General features: G+C 42.5%; 1 protein-coding gene across 3 annotated transcripts; it reads left to right on the forward strand.

Moving 5' to 3' along the window:
* Nucleotides 1-492: 492 nt before the first annotated feature.
* Nucleotides 493-23,638, forward strand: fbxl4 (F-box and leucine rich repeat protein 4). 3 transcript variants are annotated; one of them, XM_011484838.3, is made up of 9 exons: nt 493-619; nt 1,943-2,579; nt 5,495-5,828; nt 6,474-6,718; nt 6,943-7,156; nt 11,529-11,600; nt 17,641-17,765; nt 18,033-18,220; nt 19,356-23,638. In XM_011484838.3, exons 2-9 carry the CDS (start codon nt 2,083-2,085, stop codon nt 19,517-19,519), a joined length of 1,839 nt encoding a protein of 612 aa, XP_011483140.1. In that variant the 5' UTR covers nt 493-619; nt 1,943-2,082; the 3' UTR covers nt 19,520-23,638. The 3 variants fall into 3 exon arrangements, with proteins under 3 accessions (XP_011483140.1, XP_020565542.1, XP_023819806.1); XM_020709883.2 differs by having other exon boundaries at nt 494-516; XM_023964038.1 differs by having other exon boundaries at nt 499-619; nt 2,136-2,579.
* The last annotated feature ends 2,630 nt before the right edge of the window (nt 23,639-26,268 follow it).

Here is a 26,268-nt window from a genome sequence, read left to right on the forward strand (position 1 = left end):
AATCAAGGGATAAAAAAAGACGCGGTGGTATGGTATATAGTAGAAGATATCCTTTGTGGAAACAATAAACTATCACTCCCGTGATCCTTTGCATTAGAGGAATGGTGACCGGATGTTGACAGTTTGTTGTACACGACGATGTGGCGTTTAAAGACTACACGTACTTTTGGATTTCATTTAAAAAATATCAGTTTATTCGTCCTTGAAACAAAGCAGTTGATTTTAAATCTGATATAAACCCTTTATTAACCTTAAAAGAATAATAATTTAACGTTTCTAAACTTTTTTCTAAAAAATACATACATACAAAATGCTGTAACAGTGGATGGAGAAGACAACAATTTCACATGGAAAATATTGATTTAAGCTTTGATTGTAGATGCAGACTATTTTAATAGTATACAAATGATCATTTTAACTCGATTATTGACTATATTTATTCCAAATGCGCATTTATTCGAGTAGTGCAATCTTAAAGTCGTAGATTTCCGATTATCCTGAAAGTCGCATCAGAAGGTAAACGACAGGAATGGTTGTTTGCAAGCTGAAATAGCTGGAAAAAGATTTGGAAGAGAAGAGGAGAGCTCCTCATGAATGGAAATCTCGACCCACGTTTACTGTACATTCAATTTTATTTATTTTCTTGTGTTTTTATGCTTACGCTAAAGCTACCTAACAGAAGCTAACTGCTCGCATTTTGACAGCTCAGTCAGCCGGTCGGCTAGTTAGCTTAGTTTCGGTTGACTATATCCACAGAATTCCGCATAAGCTAACACACCGGCGGCGTAGGCAATCAGAAACGCTCTCCTGTGTGCGATTTTACCTCAGTCATATTTATTTTAGCTGTCGAAATCAACGAATCTCGTCACTTAAGAAACATTGATTATTGGTAGAGCACTGACAGTAACGGGAAAGCGTTTAAATTCGCCTAAGTTTAAAGTGGTTAACTAGTACATTTTGAGGACATCACATGACCACCAAGGCACGTCCTTGTTAATCAATTTAGCCTTTTAGCCTCTAAAGCGGTGTTATGGGCAGGTAACGTAGCAGATAGCGTGTATGAATGAGGTCACAAGTTAATTTTTAACTTACGTTAAGAACTCATTTAAAACGCAAAAAAACAACAACAACAAAAGCATGCTTATTCGTCACAAGTTGGTCGAGTATCTGTAGTTTTTATTCACTCTTCACTAGAATTGAACATTTATGGCAGAAGACACGTATCCATAACAAAGAAAATGTACATAAACTGAACTGACAGCTTTAGTCCTGACTGCTGCTGAAAGTCTTTTCATGACAGCAGAACTGCAGTTCTCTGCTCTTTTCGGTTAGAAAGGAAAAACACCAGCATCGGCGCTTTATTTCTCTTTGTTAAACTGTTAAGTGATTATATAGGTTTGTTTTTGTGGATTAAAAAGAAAAATAAGTCAAGGAGTAGTTTGTTTTCTGCTAAGAACAATTACATGGTACCGAGGAGGCTTAATACCTTTCCTTAATTGCAGTCATTCCACTTTCTGAAGAAAAAAATGTTTTTCTCACCGTAGCATTTCTGTTGCAATTGTTTTTAAGAAAAGGTATCCTTAATAGAAAATGTTTATCATGCACAAATACAACTCAGAATAGTTATGACAACGGTTAACCCGCAGTTTCAGTATGAATAACATATGTTTAGCAAGTAATCCATCTTTGGCTGGATCACATTCTTTATTTATCACACACTGTAATACAGTTAAATGTCAGATTTGCTGCCCTCTTGGTGTCTAAATGTAAAAATGTGCTTTAAGTTGAAATGAAATGGCAGCTTTTAATAACAGAATTGTCTTCCATGTAAATACTGACTGTCAATCTTTAGAATCAAGCAGGACTTGTATTTTATGGTATCTTAGACCTTCTGCCTTGCCTCTCTAACTCTTGTATGTGTTTGTCTCTGCCTAACCCACAGGTCATGCATGCACCCAGCCATCTAGCCTGTGCTTTGTGCACCCCCAAGCCTTTAGGACAATGCAGTAGCAGTAGTTGGAGGCTCTTCCTCCTTTTAATCTCAGTTTCTCCTCTCTGCCCCCATCCGTCCCACACTTCCCTATGTTAACCCTCTTGAGCATGTTTTACTATATATGTCTGCGGCGGCGCTCCAGGAGTGGGACTCGAGGAGAGGCCCTGAACAGCCGGCGCGCCGTGGAGTCTGGTCAGAGGGCGGTGCTACCAGTCAGCGTGGAGGTTGAGCAGTATGCCAAGGAGGTTTTGGACTTCAGCTCCCATTATGGCAGTGAAAATAGCATGTCCTATACCATGTGGAACTTGGCTGGGGTGCCCAATGTCTACCCCAGCTCAGGGGACTTCACCCAGACTGCAGTGTTCAGGACCTATGGGAAATGGTGGGAACAGTGTGCCAGTGCTCCACTACCTTTTCGTCGCACACCTGAAGGTTTCTACAGTCAGGATTACATAGAACTGGGCTTTGAGGAGCCGGTCTACCCCACAGCAGTCGAAGTGTTTGAGACCTATTACCCCGGAGCCATTGTGCAGATTCTGGCTTGCTCTCACAACCCATTCTCTCAGAACCCAGCAACCGACGTCAGGTAACGGTGTTGTAAATATTACGTTGAATAACATCAGTGCATGAATCTGTTTATGTGCACAGCTAATCAATTCCTAAAACAAATAATGACAATAATAATAATAATGTTGATTCTTGACTTCTCATGCAACAATAGCAGAAGCAAAAGAGAATTTTCTTTTTCACTCTTTAAAAGTTCACGAAAATAGGGTGGTTATATGGCCCATAGCTTGTAAGGGTTTGGGCGGTGGTTTAAGGTGGTTACCCGACAGTTTATCATGGATTCTGACTTTTGAGGCATGAGACTTCACATCTCTGGGAGACATGGAGCTCCGGAGCCTGAGCTTTTGCATGAAGTTGAGAGGTGTCAGCCAGATGTAGCCAGCCTCACGTCCAAGCGCGGCCTGGGCTCCGAAACTCAACACCTTGAGAGGGTTGGTTTCTCCACTCTTCTGGAGTTTATCAAACCGAGAGAAAGCGGGCTGGTGTGACACCCCCCCCCCCCCACCAACACCACCATCATGTTGGAGAGGGTTGCACCCCTGCGCCTTCAGATGGGGGCCAGACCTCTGAATATGGTTTTGGCTACAGCGTGAACAGAAGTTTGGCGTATCCAGTCTTTAGGAGTCTTTCTGGGGGATACTGGAAATTGCCCAGGCGGGGTGTTCCATTGTTCTCCTGGAACACTTCCACACACACTCACCGGGGAAACAACAGCAGCACCTGGAATGTATAAATGGGAGGAATAGCTTCCCTGATTTGAACTCGAGTTGTGTTCTGCTATTGGACCTTTAGGCTTACAACAATTTGAGAGCAGTTCTATCTTAGCAACGGTTTCCGTGTTGGGTGGAGAGCTCCTGACTTCAACTCGGAATATTGTTGTGCAGTGGAGATCTTCTCTACTTTGTTGACATGCCTATGTTGTTGACATGCTGAAGTCACTGAGGTAGTTTCTATCATTGGATTGGTACATTTTGGCACAGTGGCTCCCCTTTTCAAGAAGGGGAACTAAAGAGTCTGTGCCAGTTAAATAGGTGTAATGTTCGCTTTCATGAGGTTGTTGTGCCAATCCGTTGTGGTGAAAAGGGAGCTGAACCAGAAAGCAAATCTCACATTTAACCGTTCGGTCTTTGTTCCATTACTCATCTGTGATCATGAACTCTGGACCATGTCCAAAAATAAACAAGGTCCCAAATAAAAGCAGCCTAAATGAGCTCCCTCTGCAGGGTGGCTGGGTGCTCCCTTACAGATAGGGTGTGGAGCTCGGAGTAGAGCCATCGCTCCTCAATGTGGAAAGAGGCAAGCTGAGGTGGCTTGGGCATCTGGTCTCGATGCCTCCCTGAGGATGTGTTCTAAACATGTCCCACTGAGCGCCTACCCCAGGGAAGACCCAGGACATTCTGGAGAGACTAATTCTCTCAACTGGCCTGGAGGAAGTGGCCGGGGAGAGGAATGTCTAGGACTCTCTGCTTCAACTTCTGCTCCACGAAGTCCTTGATAAGAAGAAGAAAATAGAGGGATGGATAGAAATGGAATCAATAGATGATGAAAAGCTCATTTTCTGCTCTACCAAAGTAGTTATTAGCAGCTCAGCAGAAGGAAACTGTTTACTGGTGAATCTTTTTAATAGTACGGCTGTAGGAAATAATGCAGTTCCACATTTAACACAGTGTTATGGTTTTCCCAGAAGTTCAAATAAAACCAAAGACATAGCAGATTAAGATAAAAATATAATATAAAAGATCTATTTAAAATCAGAAACCTTTACTCCAATTCAAGAAAGATATTTGAAATGGCAGCAAAACAACAAATGGCACTTCTGCTCGTCAACTTTAAAAAAAAAGTCAGCACTCTAGTTTATTTCATTTTAATCCATATCAGGTTTTATAATCTGTGGTTTAAATAAACTTACTGGGAATCTGGTAGTGCGACTGTGCAGAAATGGATATCCTTATGTTAACAGATCTTACCTTTTATGATCTCTGTCAACCTGTCACTAAAGCGATCCTTCACACATGAAAGCCACATATCCAGTTGCTCCCAGATGAAGGAAAACTGTGTTTTGAAAAAGGCTTTTATGAACTATAAACAGAATAATCTCAAAAATATGAAACCAAACGCATCACTGTTTTAACATCTTCTGTTCCTCTGTAAAGTGTGGTTCATATTCAAAGAACGCAGAACAATACCAGATGTCAGCAGAACGTTTTTTTGTGGGTCAAGTTCTATCTTCCACCCTACCTGGTCTGTGTGTATTGAGAATTTAATATGAAATGGGATGCAAAGGTCTAAGAAATGTACGTTTGGAGTTTGACTATTCTGAATTCTTGTCATAAACAAGCTGTTTTTTACTATGTATGAAGCTCAAATGTTTTCATCTCAAGTGTTCAGACTTCAGTTTTGCCAGATGAGGACATGATGATCTTAATAGTGTGCATCAAAGCAGGTTTTTTGTGTTTTTAGGATGTGCTTTAACCTGAGCGGAAATAAAGCCATGTTGTTGTTTTTTTTAACATTTTCTAAATCCCATACGAAGGAAACTTAACTTTATTAAAATTTTAAAATTTATGGAGCGCAATGATCCAGTATAACAATTCTTAACTGTAAGAAAATGTGTTTTGCTTCTAATATTAAAAAAATAAAGCCTGGAGACAGATTGTTTTTCAAGGTGAGGAAACATCTGAAAGCTCCAAATGAGGCTGTGAGGAATGCATTTACCAGGGTTGCCAGGTTGGACAGCTGTCCACCTATAAGGGTTGTTTTGAAATAATCACATTTTCCCAACAGTTGGCAGATTTTTAGAGATTAAATTGAGTTGCCACTATTTACTAATGGCAAGGTAAAAGAAAATGTCTGCAAAAATATTCATGCTTAGCTGTAAGTGGCTTCATAAATGGCTTACTTGTGGAGCATTTAGAAATATGTTCCTGTGTTCAGGTGGGAGGTGTTGTGGTCAGGGGAGCCCACGAAGGTGCTGACCCCCCACGCACGGCAGTTTTCCCCAAAAATCAAGCACATCAACTTCCCCACAAATCTGCTCCGCCTTGAGGTCAACAGCTCTCTGCTGGACTACTACACTGAGCTAGATGCTGTTATCCTGCGTGGGGTGAAAGAGAGGACCATGCTGGCGCTTTATAAGATACCCCACATCGACATAAGTGACCTGAGTGACAGTGAGGAGGAGCTGGGTGACGCTGGAGGCCCTTTCAGGCAAGGAGACGGCAAGCACCAGAGGACCGGCAATGGGTACTTTGACAAACTGCCTTATGAGGTAAATTCCTTCTATGGTGTATTTTCCAGGTGTCAATCTGTCACAGAGAGCAACTTGAGCAGCTGGGGCAGCGGCAGGGGTGTTCAGTTTTCAGCAGAACTCCACACTAGGACTCGAGCTTTTGGACAGATCGTGACAGTTCTTGTGAACAATCATGAGCACAGAGTCATTTTCTTGCCATGTTGACAGAGGCGAGGCCCAAAACACTAGCAGCTCTCTTGATATTTGTTCTCTTATCTTTCCCCCAAACCACTGCCATTAACGGCAGCCCCCACAACTGTGTGTTTGTTTCAGGAGAAACACAATAGAGCTATTATATGTCAGCTGATACCAGTTTGAACACAGGGTATTGTTAATTTACTGTGACAGTCACACAAGCAAAGTCATTCTTTCTCTCTGAAAAGCAACCACTACGCAAAACAAGTCACCTCACTCCTCATCCTGCTCTCAGAGCTCTGTGCTGACTGTTTAGATCTGCCTAATAGAGGGGACACAATTAATATTCTTTACATTGTATTTGATACCAGGTTACACTGCTCTTGTGTTGAGCAAAACATGCTTCGTCCCTGTACTTTCAGTTTGTTGCCTTTTCCTGTCTGGTCCTCCTCTCCTTCCCTGACCCCTCTGCCCATCTTCTGTGCGCAGCTCATCCAGCTGATACTGAGCCACCTGACCCTGCCAGACCTCTGCCGTCTGGCTCAGACCTGCAAGCTGCTGCACCAGCACTGCTGCGACCCGCTGCAATACACCCAGCTGAGTCTGCAACCCTACTGGTCCCGGCTAAATGACGCTTCCCTGGGACACCTACAGAGCCGCTGCACCCTCCTCCAGAGGCTCAACCTGTCCTGGACCGGCAACCGTGGAGCCTTTACTCTGACAGGCTTCAGCAGGTTAGAAGGCCCAAAGTCCTAGAAAACCTAAAAACTGACTTTGAAAAATCCCTGAAAACTCTCACATAGAGACATTTCAAAGACCTCATCGTGCTTGGAGAAATAACCTGGGGTGGGGAGTCATTTCAACAGCAGGATAACCTTTTTAAAGGAAAGCACTAGCTTTTGGGGAGGTTAATCTGTATTCTTTTTTGTCCCTCTTCCATTCTATCACTTTCTTTTAGTTTTCTGAAGGCCTGTGGTCAAAGCCTGGTCTGCCTGGAACTGTCATGCTGTCACTTCCTGAATGAAGCCCGTCTGGAGGTCATCTCTCAGGCTTGTCCTGACCTGCAGGAGCTAAATCTGTCCTCCTGTGACCGCCTCCACCCACAGGCCTTCACACACATCTCTAAACTCACACATCTCCGCAGGCTGGTGCTCTACCGCACTAAGATAGAGGTACGTTCTCACAGTTATTGATGCTCATCACCTGTGGACGAGAACCTTTTTATTTTGAAGTATTCATGTGTAATAAAATGGTATGGGTAATAAATAGCAAATAATAGGTTTTGATTGTCTAGAAACACATTAATAGAGATGTTCCTGTTTTGATGATCTTTAATTCATCATTGCGGAGAATTCTTACATACAGTACAGACCAAAGGTTTGGACACACCTTCTCATACAAAGAGTTTTCTTTATTTTCACGACTATGAAATATAACAAAAAAGTATGAAACAACTGAAAATATGTCATATTGTTGGTTCTTCAAAGTAGCCACCTTTTGCTTTGATTACTGCTTTGCACACTCTTGGCATTCTCTTGATGAGCTTTAAGAGGTAGTCACCTGAAATGTTTTTCACGTCACAGGTGTGCTCTGTCAGGTTTCATAAGTGTCATTTCTTGCCTTATAAATGGGGTTGGGACCATCAGTTGTGTTGTGCAGAAGTCAGGTGGATACACAGCTGATAGTCCTACTGAATAGACTGTTACAATTTGGATTATGGCAAGAAAAAAGCAGCTAAGTACAGAAAAACGAGTGGCCATCATTACATTAAGACATGAAGGTCAGTCAGTCCCAAAAATTGGGAAATCTTTGAAAGTGTCCCCAAGTGCAGACAAGAAAACCATCAAGCGCTACAAAGAAACTGGCTGAAATGCGGATCTCCCCAGGAAAGGAAGACCAAGAGTCACTTCTGCTGCAGAGGATAAGTTCATCTGAGTCAGCAGCCTCAGAAATGGCAGGTTAACAGCAGCTCAGATTAGAGAGCAGGTCAATGGCACACAGAGTTCTAGCAGCAGACACATCTCTACAACAACTGTTACAAGGAGACTGTGAATCAGGCCTGCATGGTAGAATATCTGCTAGGAAACCACTGCTAAAGAAAGGCAACAAGCAGAAGAGACTTGTTTGGGCTAAAGAACACAAGGAATGGACATTAGACCAGTGGAAATCTGGGCTTTGGTCTGATGAGTCCAAATTGGAGATTTTTAGTTCCAACCACCGTGTCTTTGAGCGACGCAGAAAAGGTGAACGGATGGACTCTACATGCCTGGTTCCCACCGTGAAGCATGGAGGAGGAGGTGTGATGGTGTGGTGGTGCTTTGCTGGTGACACTGTTGGGGATTTATTCCAAATTGAAGGCGTACTGAACCAGCATGGCTACCACACCATCTTACAGCGGAATACTATTCCATCCAGTTTGCGTTTAGTTGGACCATCAATTATTTTTCAACAGGACAACTAGGGTTGGGCGATGTCCCTTAAATTGGCAGTTGACGATGTTTGCAGTCAACCATGGATGATGGTATCGTTGGGGGGGGTTATTTTTTTGTTATTATATGCCAAGAGGGAAGTGACTTTAACAAAACAATAGAAAAAAAATAAAAAAAAATAGAAGAGAAGTAGTCCGCTCCTGCACTTAATAGTCAGGTGGACCCGTGGAGCTATCTACCATGTCTCTGAGCAGAGCAGACGGACTTAACAGCTTTGTGTTTAAGGGGAAGGGAGGATGCTTTGTTACGTGTGGGGGACTTAGGACTGTGATCCGTCCCGCAGCTCTACGTGAACGAGCTACCGAACTCAGGAGAACCGGGTGTCCCGGTAAAGTGTGTGTCCGGGCAGAGCTCGGACCGCCAGCACACACACACACAGCGGCTTTAAGCAGACATGTTGCTCAGTCCTTCGAAACCGTTCAAACAATCTCGTGATTTGTGTTTCCAGTCGTGTCCCGACAAAATAAAGGCTGATGTCATTCCCACACATTTACGTGCAGCCAAGATGCAGATTGCAGCATTTCCCGCATGGATTTATGATCATCCAAAGCTAATGTTTTTAGCCCGTGTTAGCTTACTGCTAACTCCGTCCGGCTCTGTTCTTCAACAGAAAAAGCACTGACCACACGGATTAAAAATAAATTGATGAGCGAACAGGCGCTTCATAATAACCGTAACAATAATAAAAGCACATTTAGGAGATCATCTGGCATATTACCGAGCTGAAGTATCTATGCATGTAGCCGCTCTGCGGAACTAATTTTCTCTTCCGGTATTTTCAACTCTACTGCGCATGTGCGAATGATTTATTCCGACCGAAAGTGTGACCCATGTGAACGTTTTTTATAATCAACAATCAACAATGGTATTGTCCATCGGCACAACCCTAATGAAAATGACCCCAAACAGACCTCCAGGCTGTGTAAGGGCTGTTTGACCAAGAGGGAGAGTGATGGGGGGCTGCACCAGATGACCTGGCCTCCACAGTCACCGGACCTGAACCCAATGGAGATGGTTTGGGGGGAGCTGGACCGCAGAGTGAAGGCAAAAGCGCCAACGAGTGCTAAGCATCTCTGGGAACTCCTTCAAGACTGTGGAAGACCATTTCAGGTGACTTGTAGCTCATCAAGAGAATGCCAAGAGTGTGCAAAGCAGTAATCAAAGCAAAAGGTGGCTACTTTGAAGAACCTATAATAACACATACAGTACAGTACAAAAAGTTTTGGACCCACCTTTTCATTCATTTGAATGAGAAGGTGTGTCCAAGCTTTTGGTCTGTACTGTATTTCCACTTGTTTCACACTTTTTTGTAATGTATGTAATTCCACATGTGTTAATTCACAGTTTTGATGCCTTCAGTGTGACTCTACAATTTTCATAGTCATGAAAATAAAGAAAACTCTTTGAATAAGAAGGTGTTTCCACACTTTTGGTCTGTACTGTAGGCAAATAAAAAAATTAAATATTGCAACATACACTTCCACTGCCAAATAATCTTTCCTTTTATTCCCATATACTAGGCAGAATAACTCTGTGCAGGAAGATGAATTCCTTTCAGTTCTTTATTTTCTAACTCTTCATTTAGCTTTTTTTCTTTTCAAAACAAAAGTAGAACAATCCTGCTTCAGACTTGCAGGACAACTTGTTTTTGGAGTAGTTGGAAGAGTGGAAAGTTTATTTGGAAAATTTACTGTATTGAACTGATCCTGATTGAAATGGACTGGAGCTGATATCATATGAATTCATTAGTGAGAAGGTCAGTGTGTGATCATAGCTAAATTAAAGGCTTTTGAATGTTTTTGGGCCAGTTTCCTGCTTTTAGGAATGTCTTACTCGAGGCCTCAGATATTCCTCTACTTTTCTGACAGTGTCAGAAAAACTGCTAATATTTGATCTTTTTATTTTCTGATTTTAACAAATGCATTTTTTATAAGATGCTTCAGAGTGCAGTTGTTGTTTTAGACTAAGAGCACCTACGGCCCAGTGTTGTCTTTTTGGATAAACCTTGTTGACTGAGGTTAGTGATGCGTAGCTGGTGTTTGAGCTCAGGCGTGTCTGACTTTGGTTTTTGTCTTGCATCTCAGCATTTCTGCAGCATCTGGGGTGTTTCAGTGCTGCTGTGGGCATCAGGCAGGGTAGAGTTTCTGCCGTGGAGTCAGGCGGCATCATGCAGGTTGCTTACAGCTGCGTGTCTGTTGAGGCCCGGACATCTCAGTTGTCATTACCCTGTCAGCGCTCTAATTAAATGACTGCCTCGCCAGGGAGGAGACGTTTATGAAAATGCCAGACAGTCATTCACACACAAAAGACACTCTTACTTGAAACTTTTCTGTCACAGAGGTGTTTGTGTTGGCAATCATCGCATTGAATTCCTTCTATATTCATCCTACTGCTACTGAAGAAAAGTTCTCACTTTCACTCTATTAAAAAATGTAAAAATGATATCCTCTGTATCATTATATTACCTTTAAACCAGAAATTGCCTTCCAAGCGTGAAAAGACTGGATGTGTTTCTTTATTTAAATATAATTTTTTTTTCATGAAGAAGATCAAGAAAGTACTTGTCCATCACTGATTCTGCCAGTTGTCCCACTTAAAAAGACTGAAATGTTCATCAAAGATACACTTCAACTATGAAAGACTGAATTTAAAAAAGAGTTCAGGAAATCATCTACTTTGATTTTTATTAAGTAATTTGTAAATTATGGTGGAAAATAAGTGTTTGGTCAATAACAAAAGTTCTACTCAATACTCTGTTATATACCTTTTTTTTGGCAATGACAGCAGTCAAACGTTTTCTGTAAGTCTTCATAGGTATTCATAACTTGTTGCTGGTATTTTGACCCATTGCTTCATGCAGATCAACTCTAAAGCAGTGATGTTTTGGGGCTGTCGCTGGGCAACACGGACTTGCTAGAAATTTGGCCCCAGTCCTTCAATAATTAGTATCCTTCCTACCTTGTTTTTAATGCGGTAGTGCCTGTCCTCCAGTGTATTTATGGAGGCATCCGACTCTCTGCAGACTTTATAGAGTTGATTTTGTTTCACTCTGCAGCAAACGGCCATCCTGAGCATCCTGACTTTCTGCGTAGAGCTGAGACATCTCAACCTGGGGAGCTGTGTGAGGGTGAGCATGGATGAACACTGTAATGAATGTTGCACAAATATAGCTGTAAATATACTTCAGACCGTAAATGTGTGGCTCAGGAGAAATACAATAGTTCCCACATGAAATCCACTCAACGCTGCAGTATAAATACACGTGCTGTTAAATCTTTGTATTGTTTCCAAAAACACAAAGTTTGATTTTTTTTTTTTTATAATGAGCTGTCATAATTTCTTATACCAAAATATTGCTTTGACTTAGAAGCATCTTATTTCTCAAAGATTAGCACTGAAAGTGCTTGAATAAGCTATTAAGTTTTTGTAGTTATGCTTAATAACCTTGTTTTATAAACATTTATTAACGAACAACAATTTGCATAAATAATACAAGTCAGCATTAAAAATATCCTTGTTTAGTTTTTATTTTTAGACACAAGCAATGTGTCAACAAGCTGTGTTTGTATCATTTATTACTTAAAGACCGACTCCGATGAAAAAAGTGTTTTTTTGTTTTTGTTTTTAAATGTTTTTTTTAGAAGTTGTCTGAGATGGCATCTGACTCAAAACTGTACAGCTGGATAGCTCCAATATAGTTATCCAGCTATAATTTTTGTTGTGCCAGGAATGTTAGGTTGGGGGTGTGAGGACTGTAAGTTAGTGGGAGAGTGTGTAAACGTGGAGCTCTCAGCAACAGAGAGAGAAAGGGGGGGTAGGGCTGCTCTGCGCCAGTCAGAGTGGGACTTTAAATCTTCGTTTTAGGGTGGATTCACACTGGATCCGTCTGTTCCGGACCGTCTGTTCCGCTACAACTCTGTGCTCATACATGTATTGTAACGTCCGGTTGGACATAATGAAAAGTCGTAGACAGCTTAAACGGTTGCTGTCCGCCGTAACCACACCAAACACGGCACAAAACGGAAGACTCGCCCTGACCTTGTCTTCTTATTCGATTTCCGTGCACACACTCTCTCACGACAATCCTTTATCCCTTGTGCTAGCCTAGTGGGTCATCTAGACCCACTAGACAGTGCGCTGAGCCTTTTTTCTTCAATGATTTCTGATCTTCACTGGTGTCCATGGATTACATGAAATCCTCTCCACCTTTATCCACCCGTCAATGTAAGGGTGGGGTCATCTGGACCCCATAAGATAGCACAAGAGTTACATTCATTCGCTCCTCTGCCCCCACCCACACTCTTCCAATCACATTCATCTAACTGACTGGAGCACCAATGGAAACACAGAACACAACAGAATCTTTTGACTATAACTGAGGATAGCAATGCAGAACAGATTAAAACAGCTTAACGTCAGTTGCTACAGAATGTATCTAACTCAAATGAAGATTTAAAAAGAGGAAAACGTGAAAAGAACGCAACATTTTAGAACAGTTCCTCTTGTGATCTCTTCAAAAATAACTGCACTGCTATCAGTGATTGACAGTAGAGATGCTCAAAGACAGTTTCATCCAAAGATAACTCAGGGAAATGTTCTAAATGCAGTCATTTTGGTGGTTAAGGTATCAGGTGTTTATCTGTTAAATGCGTTTATTTGCTTTCATCTGTGGATGAAAGGATTAAAAAATGGCCACATTATCTAACACTAAGCCAAAACACTGAAAGTCTGATCAAGGGACTCTTTGTTAGTAATGTCTTTCTTGGTCTCTAGAGAAAGGGAAGTTGTGATGCCAGCTATTACTGACACTTTATCATTCCAGTATGTCAAAACACTCAGCAGAATGTAGAGAATCCACCACAGACTGATTCATGGCTGCTCATACCATATATTCAAAAGTATTTTCAAGAGTTTCATAAAAAAAATATAGCAAAGTCTGCTATAAATCTGTGAGAAATGAACTAGTTTGACACAAACATTGTCTCTATCTCCACATACTGTCTGCAGCATTTAGGAAAGTCTGTTTTAGAGTGTATGGATCTGAGTGTCCTTCAGATTTCAATGATCATTAAGAAGAAAGCTTTGAAGCTTTTAATTATCAATTTAAGTGAAAAGTAATAAAAGAGTACATTAATAAAACAGCAGCACTATCGTGGGCTGGTTGATGCGTATATTCTGTTTAGGAAAACTTAGGTACTACTACATTAATGCTTAAGGTTTAAGATTCTTTTTGTCACATTCCCAGCTATTACTTGCATACAAATTGCATTTCAGTAACTGATTTCTATTCTTACTATCCAACCAAATCGATCTGTCGTAGGCAAGTTGTTGAGTCATTCCATACGTTATAAAAATCATTTCAAAATGAAATAAGTCCATTATATCGATTTTGGAAAATATCATTTGGATTGAGGTATGTTGGTTTTTTTCTATAATGACAAAAAAACCATCACACCATCACAGCAAACACACGTAATGACAGCAAAAAATGATCTGTCCATCATTCCAGTCCAATGTGTGGAAACACATTGAATCTAACTGACATTTGACCACATAAAGTGGTAGAATTTTCTAATAATCATATGTGAAAAAAAATGTTAAAGAAAAAATACACACTTTTTAACACAGTAGCACATTATTAAGGAGGGAAAAAAATTAAGCATTAATCTTGGTGTCTAAATCCTTTTGTTTTTTTATTTATTTTTTTCTTTTTAAAACAAATTTTCGTGTTTCTTTTAAAAATGTATCGGTAGTCTTTTTTGGGCCTTATTTGCTTAAAGTTATTTTACTTTTTTAGCAGAGCAAGTTGTCATGACGTCGTGGACGTGGCAGACCCAGTTGCTGAAACCCGGAAGTAAACTCTCGACCAGAAATAGTTTGTAAAGAGTATTTAATTCTCCAGGGGCTTTACAGAGTCTCCAAGAGAGCGTAGCTTGAGAAATCTTTGGATGACGCTTTGACGTCCCAGGAGCGCGGCGGACCGTGGAACCTGAGGAGCGTAATGTGGGGGAGCCGAGGACGGCGGGACCAACTTGAGGTGGAGCAGGACGCCGAGGACAGCGGGATCGATGTGGAGCGAGGCGTGGGCGCCGAGGACGGCGGGACCAGCGTGGAACGTGGAGAGGAGCTCAACCGCGGGAACCAGCATGACCAGTGGGAGATGAACCTGAAGGTGAGTACAAGCAAGGTAAGTAACAACGTGACTTGACAAGGTTTAGAGAATACTAAAGGGCCAGACATAAGCACCGGAGTAAGTATAACAAACTGGCGCTGGATACTGGAGAAGACAACTCTTATGAAGGCAGGCAGGAGATGAGGAGATGCAGGACAGCTGGTTCCAATCAGCAGAGCAGGAGCAGGAGTGCTGGGAGGGGGAGGTGGCTGACACAGCCACCATGACAGTACCCCCCCCTCAACGACCGCCTCCAGGCGGTCCAGGACGGCGATCCGGGTGGGCCCGGAAGAAGTCGTCCAGGAGGGAACGGTCCAGAATCAGGGAGCGCGAGATCCATGAACGCTCCTCCGGACCGTACCCCTCCCAGTCCACCAGGTACTGGAAGCCGCGACCCCGGCGGCGGATGTCCAGGATCCGACTAACGGTGAAAGCAGGAGCGCCGTCGATGACCCGGGCGGGAGGCGGGGAAGCGGATGGCGGGCAAAGTGGACTTTCCTGAAAGGGCTTGATGTTCGAGATATGGAACGAGGGATGTACCTTTAAAGCCGCCGGGAGCCGCAGTCTGACACAGGTTGGGTTAATGATTCTCTCAATAGTATATGGACCAATATAGCGGGGCGCCAGTTTACGAGAGGTAGATTGCAGGGGTATATTCTTGGAGGAAAGCCAGACTTTTTGACCGGGTTGGTAGTCGGGACCCGCTCTCCTGCGACGGTTGGCGATCCGACAATTACTGTCCCGTGTACGCAGGAGAGCGGCCTTGGCCTGGCGCCAAACGCGTTGAACGCGTTGGAGGTGGTGTTGCACAGAAGGGACGGCCAAATCCAGTTCATGAGAGGGGAACAGAGGTGGAGAATAACCGAGAGAGGCTTCGAAGGGTGACATACCGGTGGCAGCGGAGGGATGGTTATTATGTGCGTACTCAATCCAAACGAGGAACTTGGACCAACTGGACGGGTTCTGGGCCGCCAGACAACGGAGTGCGGCCTCCAACTCCTGATTTGCACGTTCAGCTTGGCCGTTAGATTGGGGGTGGTATCCTGAGGTCAGGCTTACCGTGGCGCCAAGAGCAGAGCAAAAAGAACGCCAAACCTGGGACACGAACTGGGGTCCCCGGTCTGAAACAATGTCTGTGGGTATCCCGTGATGCCTGAAGACCTGGTGAACTAGAACGTCAGCCATTTCGGTGGCCGTAGGAAGTTTAGGTAGGGGAATGAACTGAACGGCTTTGGAAAAACGATCGATTATGGTGAGAATAACCGTATTACCTTGGGAAGGAGGTAACCCAGTGACGAAGTCTAATGCGAGGTGGGACCAAGGGCGCCCGGCGACGGGCAGAGGGTGGAGGAGGCCGGCGGGAGGTGAATTGGAGGACTTAGATCTGGCACACACCGTACAGGCGGCGACGAACTCCCTGGTATCCTGCTCCATGGAAGGCCAGAAAAACCTGCGTTTAATGAGATTTAGAGTCCTTTGGACACCCCCATGGCAGGATACCCGGGACGTGTGCCCCCACACCAGGACATCGGAACGGAGTGAGGAGGGAACATACAGAGTGTTAGCGGGGGGAGGAGGATGGTCGGGTTCTTCGCCTTGGGCCTGGTGGACACGGGTCTCGATATCCCAGGTGAGGTTACCAATGACACATGTGGGGGGTATGATGGGAACCGCCTCATGATGATCGTGGGCGCTGAATATTCGCGAGAGGGCATCAGGTTTTACATTGCGACTACCGGGACGATATGTGATGGTGAAAGTGAAGCGATCGAAGAAAAGACACCAACGGGCCTGACGAGAGTTAAGGCGTTTAGCTGTACGGAGATAAGCTAGGTTTTTATGGTCGGTCCATACAATGAAGGGATGCTCAGCCCCCTCAAGCCAATGACGCCACTCCTCAAGCGCGAGCTTAATGGCAAGGAGTTCGCGGTTGCCCACGTCATAATTTTGTTCCGCGGGGGCCAGTTTGTTCTGTCATGACGTCGTGGACGTGGCAGACCCAGTTGCTGAAACCCGGAAGTAAACTCTCGACCAGAAATAGTTTGTAAAGAGTATTTAATTCTCCAGGGGCTTTACAGAGTCTCCAAGAGAGCGTAGCTTGAGAAATCTTTGGATGACGCTTTGACGTCCCAGGAGCGCGGCGGACCGTGGAACCTGAGGAGCGTAATGTGGGGGAGCCGAGGACGGCGGGACCAACTTGAGGTGGAGCAGGACGCCGAGGACAGCGGGATCGATGTGGAGCGAGGCGTGGGCGCCGAGGACGGCGGGACCAGCGTGGAACGTGGAGAGGAGCTCAACCGCGGGAACCAGCATGACCAGTGGGAGATGAACCTGAAGGTGAGTACAAGCAAGGTAAGTAACAACGTGACTTGACAAGGTTTAGCGAATACTAAAGGGCCAGACATAAGCACCGGAGTAAGTATAACAAACTGGCGCTGGATACTGGAGAAGACAACCCTTATGAAGGCAGGCAGGAGATGAGGAGATGCAGGACAGCTGGTTCCAATCAGCAGAGCAGGAGCAGGAGTGCTGGGAGGGGGAGGTGGCTGACACAGCCACCATGACACAAGTGGAGTGAAACGGGGAGCTTGTGGCCCGCCCAGCAATTCTTACATTTAACCATTCTTTGGTCATTTGTATTAGCTAGTGTTGGAGATATTACATTTAATATTAGGTTTAGGTTTCACTATATAACCATGTTCAACTCTGTTTTGAAGAAAGCACACGCAGATAACACATTTATCATTGCGCAATTTAAATATGAATAAACAACGGCATATGACAGGGTTTAGCATTAGCTGTATTTTACTTTGCTATATTAGGACTAAGTGGCCTATACAAGTTCTAGCAACTTTTTCAGTTTTCTACATGTCCTTATTTGCTTCCGAGTACCTCTGTATCCTCAAGCCCAGCTTCAGCTGTCAGCATTTACATGCATTTTCAGGAAATGCAGTTTTCCTGCTTCTGATTTCATTTTTGCGTGGATCCTCCTCAGATCGATGACTATGATGTTGTAGCCAGCATGTTGGCCACGCGCTGTCGCTCCCTGCGCTCTGTGGACTTGTGGCGCTGTAGAAACCTGACTGACCGAGGCCTCAATGAGCTCGTTTCTGGTTGCAGGTGAGCAAAACCTGCAGGTGGAAAATACAACTGATAATAACATTCTTCTTGTAAAAGATTGCTCTGTTTCTGCTCAATCATTAATCGTCGTGATAATTCCTACAGACTCAACTGAAATAAGCTTCTTAATAGAGCAGGAATTTCAAAAATCTGTACATGTTTCTTCCAAATGTGACTCCTTTTCAAAGGGAAATCAGTCGGTTTACCGCCTGACTGAGTTTAAAGCTGGGTCTCCGTGGTTTTCATGTGTCTCATGTGGTTGATCAGGATGCTGGAGGAGCTGGACCTGGGCTGGTGTCCCACGCTGCAGAGCAGCACCGGTTGTTTCCAGCAGCTCGCCCGCAGTCTGCCTCGACTCCGAAAGCTCTTCCTCACTGCCAACCGCACCGTCTGTGACTCTGACATAGAGGAGCTGACTGCCTGGTGTCCCTCCCTGCAGCATCTCGACATACTCGGTACACTTTCAGCACCACCATTATGTGTCAATGCTTTTTAGCTGAAGCTTATCATCAGTTAACTGTAGTTGTTAAAGTCCTGCTTTGATTATCTTTTGATGCATTTTTAAAGCTGTCCCAGTGGTCTTTCAAATATGATGTTTTTAGCCAAAATCAAAAAACTTTTAGTTTGCGGGGACATAGTTTCGGCAGAGCGGCAGGTGCTCTTTAGAAATTTACCTCCGACATGTGGGCAGAACTGTTGGTGCAGAGTAAACCCGACCCCTCCTTCCTTCACTCACCTGTTTACATCATGTGTCATCATGGGCTACATCCAGCTCGCCGTTTAATTTTATTACTCTGATAAAATGACACAAGAGCAAAGAAAACTACATTTGATTTGTTATTGCTGAAAAGCACTAATTTGTTTGTTTTGTTAGGCAGCATTCACCTATTTTGAATTCATGTAATTTTGACAAGATTTATTTTTTTTATGGAGAGCAAAATAATTTGGTAAATTTACTATTTCAGTTTATTTTTTATATTAAATGGCATAAGTGTAAAGAAATGTTGATGTTTTTTTCGTTTAACGTTTGCTTATTTCTATTGGTCTCATTTTGATAGGATATATTTTTGTGGAGAGAAAAATATAAGTTATTTAAGGTTTAAGTTGATTTATTCCGGAATAATATTATTTGTCTTTTTGTGACTTTTAAAAGCTTGTGATGTTTAAAAAGTTTAGTTATAGTGTATTCATTTAACATTTCTCCTGTTCGGCCCGCGACCTTCAGCATGTTTTGGATTTTGGCCCCTCAGCTATCGAGTGACCCCCCCCTGGTTTCCACGCGCTCCCACCAGCTGGTCTTCAACGTTTCACACAGATGTTTAGCAGATCGAGAAGCTTTTTTAGATGTTTAGCATTAATATCTTTGGTCAAAGAACATTGATTCACTTTAAGGATAAACTGTGACTCACTTTGTCTCTGAAGAACTCTCGTGTTCTCCATTGCAACAATGTTAATAAACCCACAAAAACAAGAACGATGTCTGACATGATGACTAATATTTTTAAATCCGCTCTTTTGACTTTTGACTTTAAAGCTTGATTTCTACCCGGTAACGTTTTCTCCCCCTTCACTGTGGTTCTTCTCAAACAGGCACACGGTTGGTGAGTGCTGCCTCTCTGAAGAAACTCCTTCAGGCTTGTCCTAAACTTCTTCTCCTGGACATCTCCTTCTGCTCCCAGATAGACATGCAGGTCGTCCAAGAGCTGTCCAGCCTCTTCCCCAATGTTTTCATCAAGAAAAGTTTTACTCAGTGACTCCACAGTCCCCTTTCTTTCTGCCACGAGGCAAGCGGAGGAAAGCTTGCTACCCAACAGATGCTGCCCCAAAATAAGGTGGAGGCGGGTCAGAGGAGATGAAGAACCTGCACCACAGACAAAGTCTTCTGTTAGACAGCAAACAATAAGGTTGTTCTAAGTTAAATAGCTTTTGGAGGATTGTACTGACTGAACACAAACAGCTTAGCCCTCTGGGTGTAGGCTGAGACTTTTTAAAATAAGTTAAAGTAAAGCCACAGTTTGTTTTGCTTGCATCTCATACCAATGTAAGGAGTTATTTTTGTTCTGTTCCAACTGTTCTGGCCTCACGTATTCATCTCACAAAGGTTTATTCCTTTCGCTTAGTGCCTTCTTAAACATTGGTAAAACATGAATTAATGTTGGCCCTATCATTTTAAGAAGTCACCATTCTTCCACTATTGTGCATAAATTTCAAGACGTGATTGAAAACAAAACCTTTTTTACAGTTTTCCAGTGGTTGTGGTCTTAACTTTGGCTCAGATTACTGACCTGTACAGCTCTGCTTATAGCAGCTGGTTTCAGGGCTTTGACTGAGCCTCTGCATTCATCACTTCTTCTAAAATGGTAGATTATTTCATACTAGATCTGCACTCCAATGCAAACTTACATTTGAATAGAAATACACTCAAAGTTTTTCATCCTATAAGAAAGAGACGGCAGACTTTCTTCCCTCAGAGCTTTCAGATTTCTGCTTTGCTTTAAGCCGCCTCGGGTAGTTGGTGGACTTTTTAAAAATGATTATTAGTCGTTTGCACAGAGAACTTCTGGCAAAGATGGTCTAATCTTTAAAGTAATTCAGGTAAAAGTCATATTTTGTTAAAACAATAATAATTATGAGAACAAAGAGTTTTTCTTTTTTTATTCTTGACAGCTGAAAAAGTTTTCTGTAGCACATGAGAAGCAAATAGTAAAAATGTTGTAAATGATTCGTTTGAAATTCTGCAGCTCATTTAAAAAGAAAAAAAAATGAAACAAAAGAAAAACAAAGTTAGAACATTGTGTTGACGCTTTTCTTTTGTCTTTGAGTAAAACATAAACTTAAAACATGAAACATTGGAACTAAATTCCTTCTCTGGAGCTTTTTTCTGGTATTGCAATTAATCCGGTTAGACTTTTCCTTAAACACACACACCCACGCACACGGACAAACACATTGAAATATTGCTTGCTCTGGTGACTTTTCCTTCTTGTCTGTGGGAAGATAAACTTTTCCACATGATCACCACTCATGCTTTCAGCTGCAAAGGTGATGTTCCAACTTTAGTTTAGCCTCGATTTCTGTTGCTGCGCTCCCTGCTTATTCAGAAGAGACGTCTGCTGGGACTGTGTTCTCTTTGTCCTTTAGGGTTTCTGTGTTCACACTACCTGTCCACCTTTTCAACATGACAGTGGGCCTATGATTAGAAATTACAACACGTACATTTTTACAGCCCTTTGATATTCCACTGACTCCTGTTTCTCCTTGGTTGGACTTCATTTCTGCTTTGTCAGCGTTCTTCGCCCTCGCTCTCCCGCCCGTACGCTCATCTTTCATAATCTTCCTGTTTTGTTTGTACTTGCTCAAAATCTGAGACCAGGTTAACTGAAAACAGCAAATATCTTTTGCAGATCTGAAGAAATTGTATCCCTTTTGTCTTTGTTGTAACAGACAGATCTCCTGTTGAGGTCGGGTTAGCTGTCAGTCATCACTTCAATTCCTTACAGTCTGAAAGAGTTCTCCCTTACCTGAAGCCTCATTTACATGGTACACCTGTGCAGGTTTATAAAGACAAATGACAGAGGGACTCCTTTAGTCGTTTTTTTTTCCGTTTTTTTTTAGAAATATTTTTCTGGGTTGTATTAAGACCGCTTCACCAAACCGTTGTAGACGAGTGAAACTATTTTATTTAGGTTACAACCTTAAAGCATTAAGTTTATAGTTTTTCTAAAGCATTTTCTCTGCTCACTTTAGAAGTGTGCACTCTCATCTTCAAAGATGATCAATTGAAGAAATGTTAAATGTTAATTTAGGCCTGTTTGGAAGAATTTAAAAATAAGAGTGGATTCTTTTTAAAATGTTGTTGGTCCAAGCCTGTTCCATTCAAGCCTGGGTTGGTCATTTATTACACATTGTGTTGTGTAAAGCCTCACAGTCTAAAGCTAACCGTAAATTCTGGGGCTCAAACTGCAGACGTAAAGATGAAGAAACACCTTCAGCTGCTGTAGCACTAAAATGCATTGATGACACATTTCTAAAACCTTGTACAGCAGAAAACATAAATAGGTCTTTTACCAGTCAATAGAAAAGCAGAAATAAGACACATTTGAAGTTTGAATCAATTGGTCTTGGTGTGATTGTCTTACTTGGAAATATTTTAGTCAAAAAATGCGCCTTTTGCAGTCTTGAATGGTTTTCAGCTGTGTAGGTGTTGTTACCACATTTCAGGAGAACGTTTTGGTTTACATTCTTGGGTGTTTCTGCCTTTAAAAGTCCAGTCCATTTTGTTGAGTTGACTTTTCTCAAACTTTAGCTTTTCCACTTGCTGTACTCCGGTTCTTTCCCTGAATCATCTTTTCACTGATTTGACCTTTTTTCTTTCATAATGAGAATCCCTCAAGCATGATTAAACTGTGTTGTCCTTTAGGAAAAAGGGTTTTGTTTTTGGTGCCAGGGTCATTTCATTTTTGTGCGTCTTTAGGTGCAGGACTATCAGCGTGTTGTGTAGTATTTTTGCATCAAAATAACCAAAGTCTTTGCGTAATTGGAAAACTTGATTTCTCTTAAACAACATAAAGAAGTGAGGAGTTGTTAGTGATTTTACCTTCTTTAAATTGGCATTTCGGTTCAAACAGGGTTTATAATGAAGGCTCTGGTTATATTAGAAGTTATCCAGATATTCTGAAATGATTTGCACTCATATTGCAAATGATTTTCATTTTGTATTGTGTAGTAAAAACCTGTGATGTTAACTGAGGGCAGCATGTGACCGCTGTTACCTCAGTGTCTGGTGGTCAACTCAGGGTTTGTACAGGCGCATCCTCCTCACACAGAATGCTTCACAACAACACAAAGGACATCTCTGGAGTGCAGCTCGCTGTAAACTCAAACTAACACTGCAGGAACTGAGACAAAGGAGAAATCCTTTCACATTTGTTGTAGTGCATCAGAAAATATCTTGCTGCTGGTGAATAAGTGTTCCAACTTGGTCTTTTTTCTCTTTGAAACATTTTGAGTTTAATGTTCATGTTTGTAAATATTTGTGCCTTATGCTGCTGAATGTGGTGATGTAGATTGTTGTGGTTTGCAGAGCTTGTACGTTCCTTCACCAAAGTACATTTACAGTCATGTGTCACAGTCAGAAATGGATCTGTTCATTTGCCATATATTGTACATCAGACAAGTGGACTCGTATGCAATGATATATATTTCTTTAGTCTCTGCTCCTGTGGTGTCCAGGTTTTCTCCTGATTATGCAGTGATGGTTTGAATTCCTGTTTATGGAACCTTAACTGTACAGTTTTTGAGGTTGTATGTGATTAAGAGTTTAAGTTCCTTATTTTCCTTGACTTTATTGACTCAGAGTCCTACAGTCAAACCGTGAGTTTGCCTAATGATCTAATGCGTGAAACACCCCATTAAGATTACATTTCATCTCAATTTTTTTTTTTAGGGTTGAGAAGTATTTAAGTCACTTCCGACCTGCAGCCCCGGGGCATAATAATGGGGCAGAATGGACAGCAGTGCCTCCCTCAGATGATGCAATTCTCACTAAAGCTGCAGCAGGTTGTGATTGTTTCATATCTGTGCAGCACATTTTTCTGGCCTATCTGAAAAATCCAGGAAGTCACCTCAGCGAGATTCACATAGAAGTGCTGCAGTGATGCCGGGGAAACGCCAGCATGAAGGACAGCCTGATGGTAGCTGTCAGAATCAAAGTGTTTGTGGGGAGAAGCTGCTGGGGTTCTTCTTGCTCCTCTGTAATCAATATGCACTCTGGTCATGTGATGAACCTCTGTGGCGTGCTTGGGCAGGACGTTTTGTTATGTCTTTCCCACAACGACACAGGGTTTTTAAATAAAGTGAAAGCTGATGACTGATCTGCCGTGGCTCCTTTAATTCTCACATAGTTTGAACAAGACAGTTATTAAGGGGAGGCAGGGGTCTTATTTAGACGTATTCCGTTTTCCCCCTGATTGAATGAACATTAGACCGTCTGCTGCAGAAAAATAAATGGTCTAACTGCTGGGTCTTCATGAAGTGAGATGGTGTGATTAGAAAGAGACTTGCCTGTTAAATTTTCCAGCCATTATTCAGGATGAGTGACTGGATAGTTGCTGCAGAATGATCGTTTTTGCCTTAACCCTCAGCCATTTTACAGTCTATTAATACAACAGGGAGACGTGACATTAGCTTGTCTTCTTAACGGCCTTTTAATGAATTGTTTATGCCTGGTTTAATGATGTATATTGTGGCCCTGTAATGTGCTCTAATGATGGAGAATGAGGCGGCCCCGGCTGAAGTATTAATTTGGCCTGCCTCCCCGATGATTATTCCTCCGCCACTAACACTGCCGCCGCCGCCACTGCCTCTGCAGCGTGCAGGCGTGATTCATGGAGGCTCTCTGCTCTGCAGCTTGATGTCTCGCTGTCATGCTCTTGTATGAGGCTGATATACTCAGGAGGAGATCAACAGCAATTAGTTCAGCTTTTTATTTGTCTTTCAAGAGCTTGTAAACAGAGCTTGATGAATCTGGAGAGGGAATATATTTATGCGAGTGTTGGTGATAAATTTTGCATAAAAAACTGGGAGAGGAGCATTGGCACATTGTTGTCCCGGGTGTTTTTTCAGCTCCCTGCAACCTCAAAGTGAGCAGCCCGGCTGTGAAGATGGTCTCCTCTGAGCCGGCCCCAGGCTGGGACCTGACAGGCCTCAGAGCTGCCTGAGGGGAGCCTCACTGTGATACCCATCATTATGTGGCTCACTCTTCCCTCTCTTGTTCCCCAGCTCTGGCTCTGCTTTTGAAGACATCCCTGATAGTCTTCACTGCCATGTCTGTGCTTATTATGTTTTGTGTTTTTTCAAGGATATGGAGAATGTCAGAGCTCAGGTTCCTAAATCCATTTAAGCAGTGAAATCCACAGACGGCATTGTGAAGCAGCACTGCTTTACCCATGTCTAAATCCACCAGGATGGTGTTTTTTTTTTATGCACACATGCTGTTGTCCTGCTGTGAAAGTCTGTGTAATTACTGTAAACAAGCAAGACCACACAGGGCTGTTCAGAAGGCTGCATGATGCTTGCTGAAAGACAAACACTGTTTCTCAAGATGAAGAGTTGTCTCACAAAACCCACAGTTTTTGTTTGAGAAATTATTTGAACTGTGGGTTTTTTACAGATTTTTATCTAGATCAACCTCATTTACAATCTCTTTTTAACTTTAAACATATTTATTTGTGAGCTTCAGGAATGTCATTTTTGGTAAAAATATTGATTAAAACTGTTGGTTTTAGCTGAAGCATCTGAGATGTGGAAGAACTTCTCTGGCCACCTCCAAGAGGCGCCGACATGGAGGAAGACGAGCACGCTTTAACAACAGGCCCAGCAATTACAGCCTGAGTAATTATGCGCTGAAGGAGAGACACGATTCGCCCCACCGATCAGCAAAGTTCATGTGAAGTTATAATTAAACAATAACTCGTTTACAAATGAACGCATGCGCGCATTTTCTGCGCCTAAGTGTGCAAAGTGTAATTAGCTGCGATGCATCTGAGTGAGAACAAACAACAAGGATGTCAAATGGGGGAATAGTCTGCAGCCTGTGAGCTTGTGTCACTATTGTGTTTGTGTGTGTGTGTGTGTGTGTGTGTGTGTGTGTGTGTAGAGCACAGGGGGCAGAGAAACAGCAGATTGAAAGTGTGATTGATACATAGGCCCGATTTGTCTTTGTGTGTTCCACATGTGGACATGCTGTTCTACTTTGTAGTAGATGAAAAGCTCCTGCAGGACTAAATAAAGCAAACACAGAATTAATTAAACATCAAAAAATGTCGTGATGTTACTGATGACATCCTCCTACACCTGAACTAATCTGTTTTATATTAAAATAATCACTCTGTGTTTTAGCCACGTCCTGATCCTTAAAGCAGTACAAGAGTCGATTTGCTTTCAAAGTTCAATCATGATTTTTCACACAGAAAAAAACAAAAATCTGAAATGATTCTAAACCTCATATTCAATTTTCATGAACTCAGTCTGGTTTGAGTTGTAAAACCGAAATAACTGCTAACATCAAATTTTGGGATTTTTGGACACCTGTAAGGTCCACTAAAATTCCCAGATTCGCTGCAAATGCCTGCTGTTTTGGTTTTAACAGTAATAGTTTGTATTTGTTGTTATTGTCCTCAAAATGCCCCTTGGTGTGTGTAGTTGTGTGGCCCTGCAACAGACTAGCGACCTGTTCAGGGTGTATCTGAACAGGTACTGTGGGTCTGTGCCAGACAGTAGGATTGGCTGAGACAACCCAGTCACCCTGACAGGGAATATAGCAGGTTCTGAAGATGGATGGATGGCTTTTAGAGAAAGATTCATATATGTTTAACCAGAAAAACACTCAACAGCTGAGGTCTCTATCAGACACATCCCTGGGTCATCTCAGTAAAAGTGTGCAATTCAATCAGGCAAATCCATGGGGGATCTTTCAGTGGTGTTCATACTGAAATCACCTTAG

This window comes from Oryzias latipes, chromosome 16 (genome assembly GCF_002234675.1).
Source record: "Oryzias latipes chromosome 16, ASM223467v1".
Taxonomy (NCBI): Eukaryota; Metazoa; Chordata; class Actinopteri; order Beloniformes; family Adrianichthyidae; genus Oryzias; species Oryzias latipes.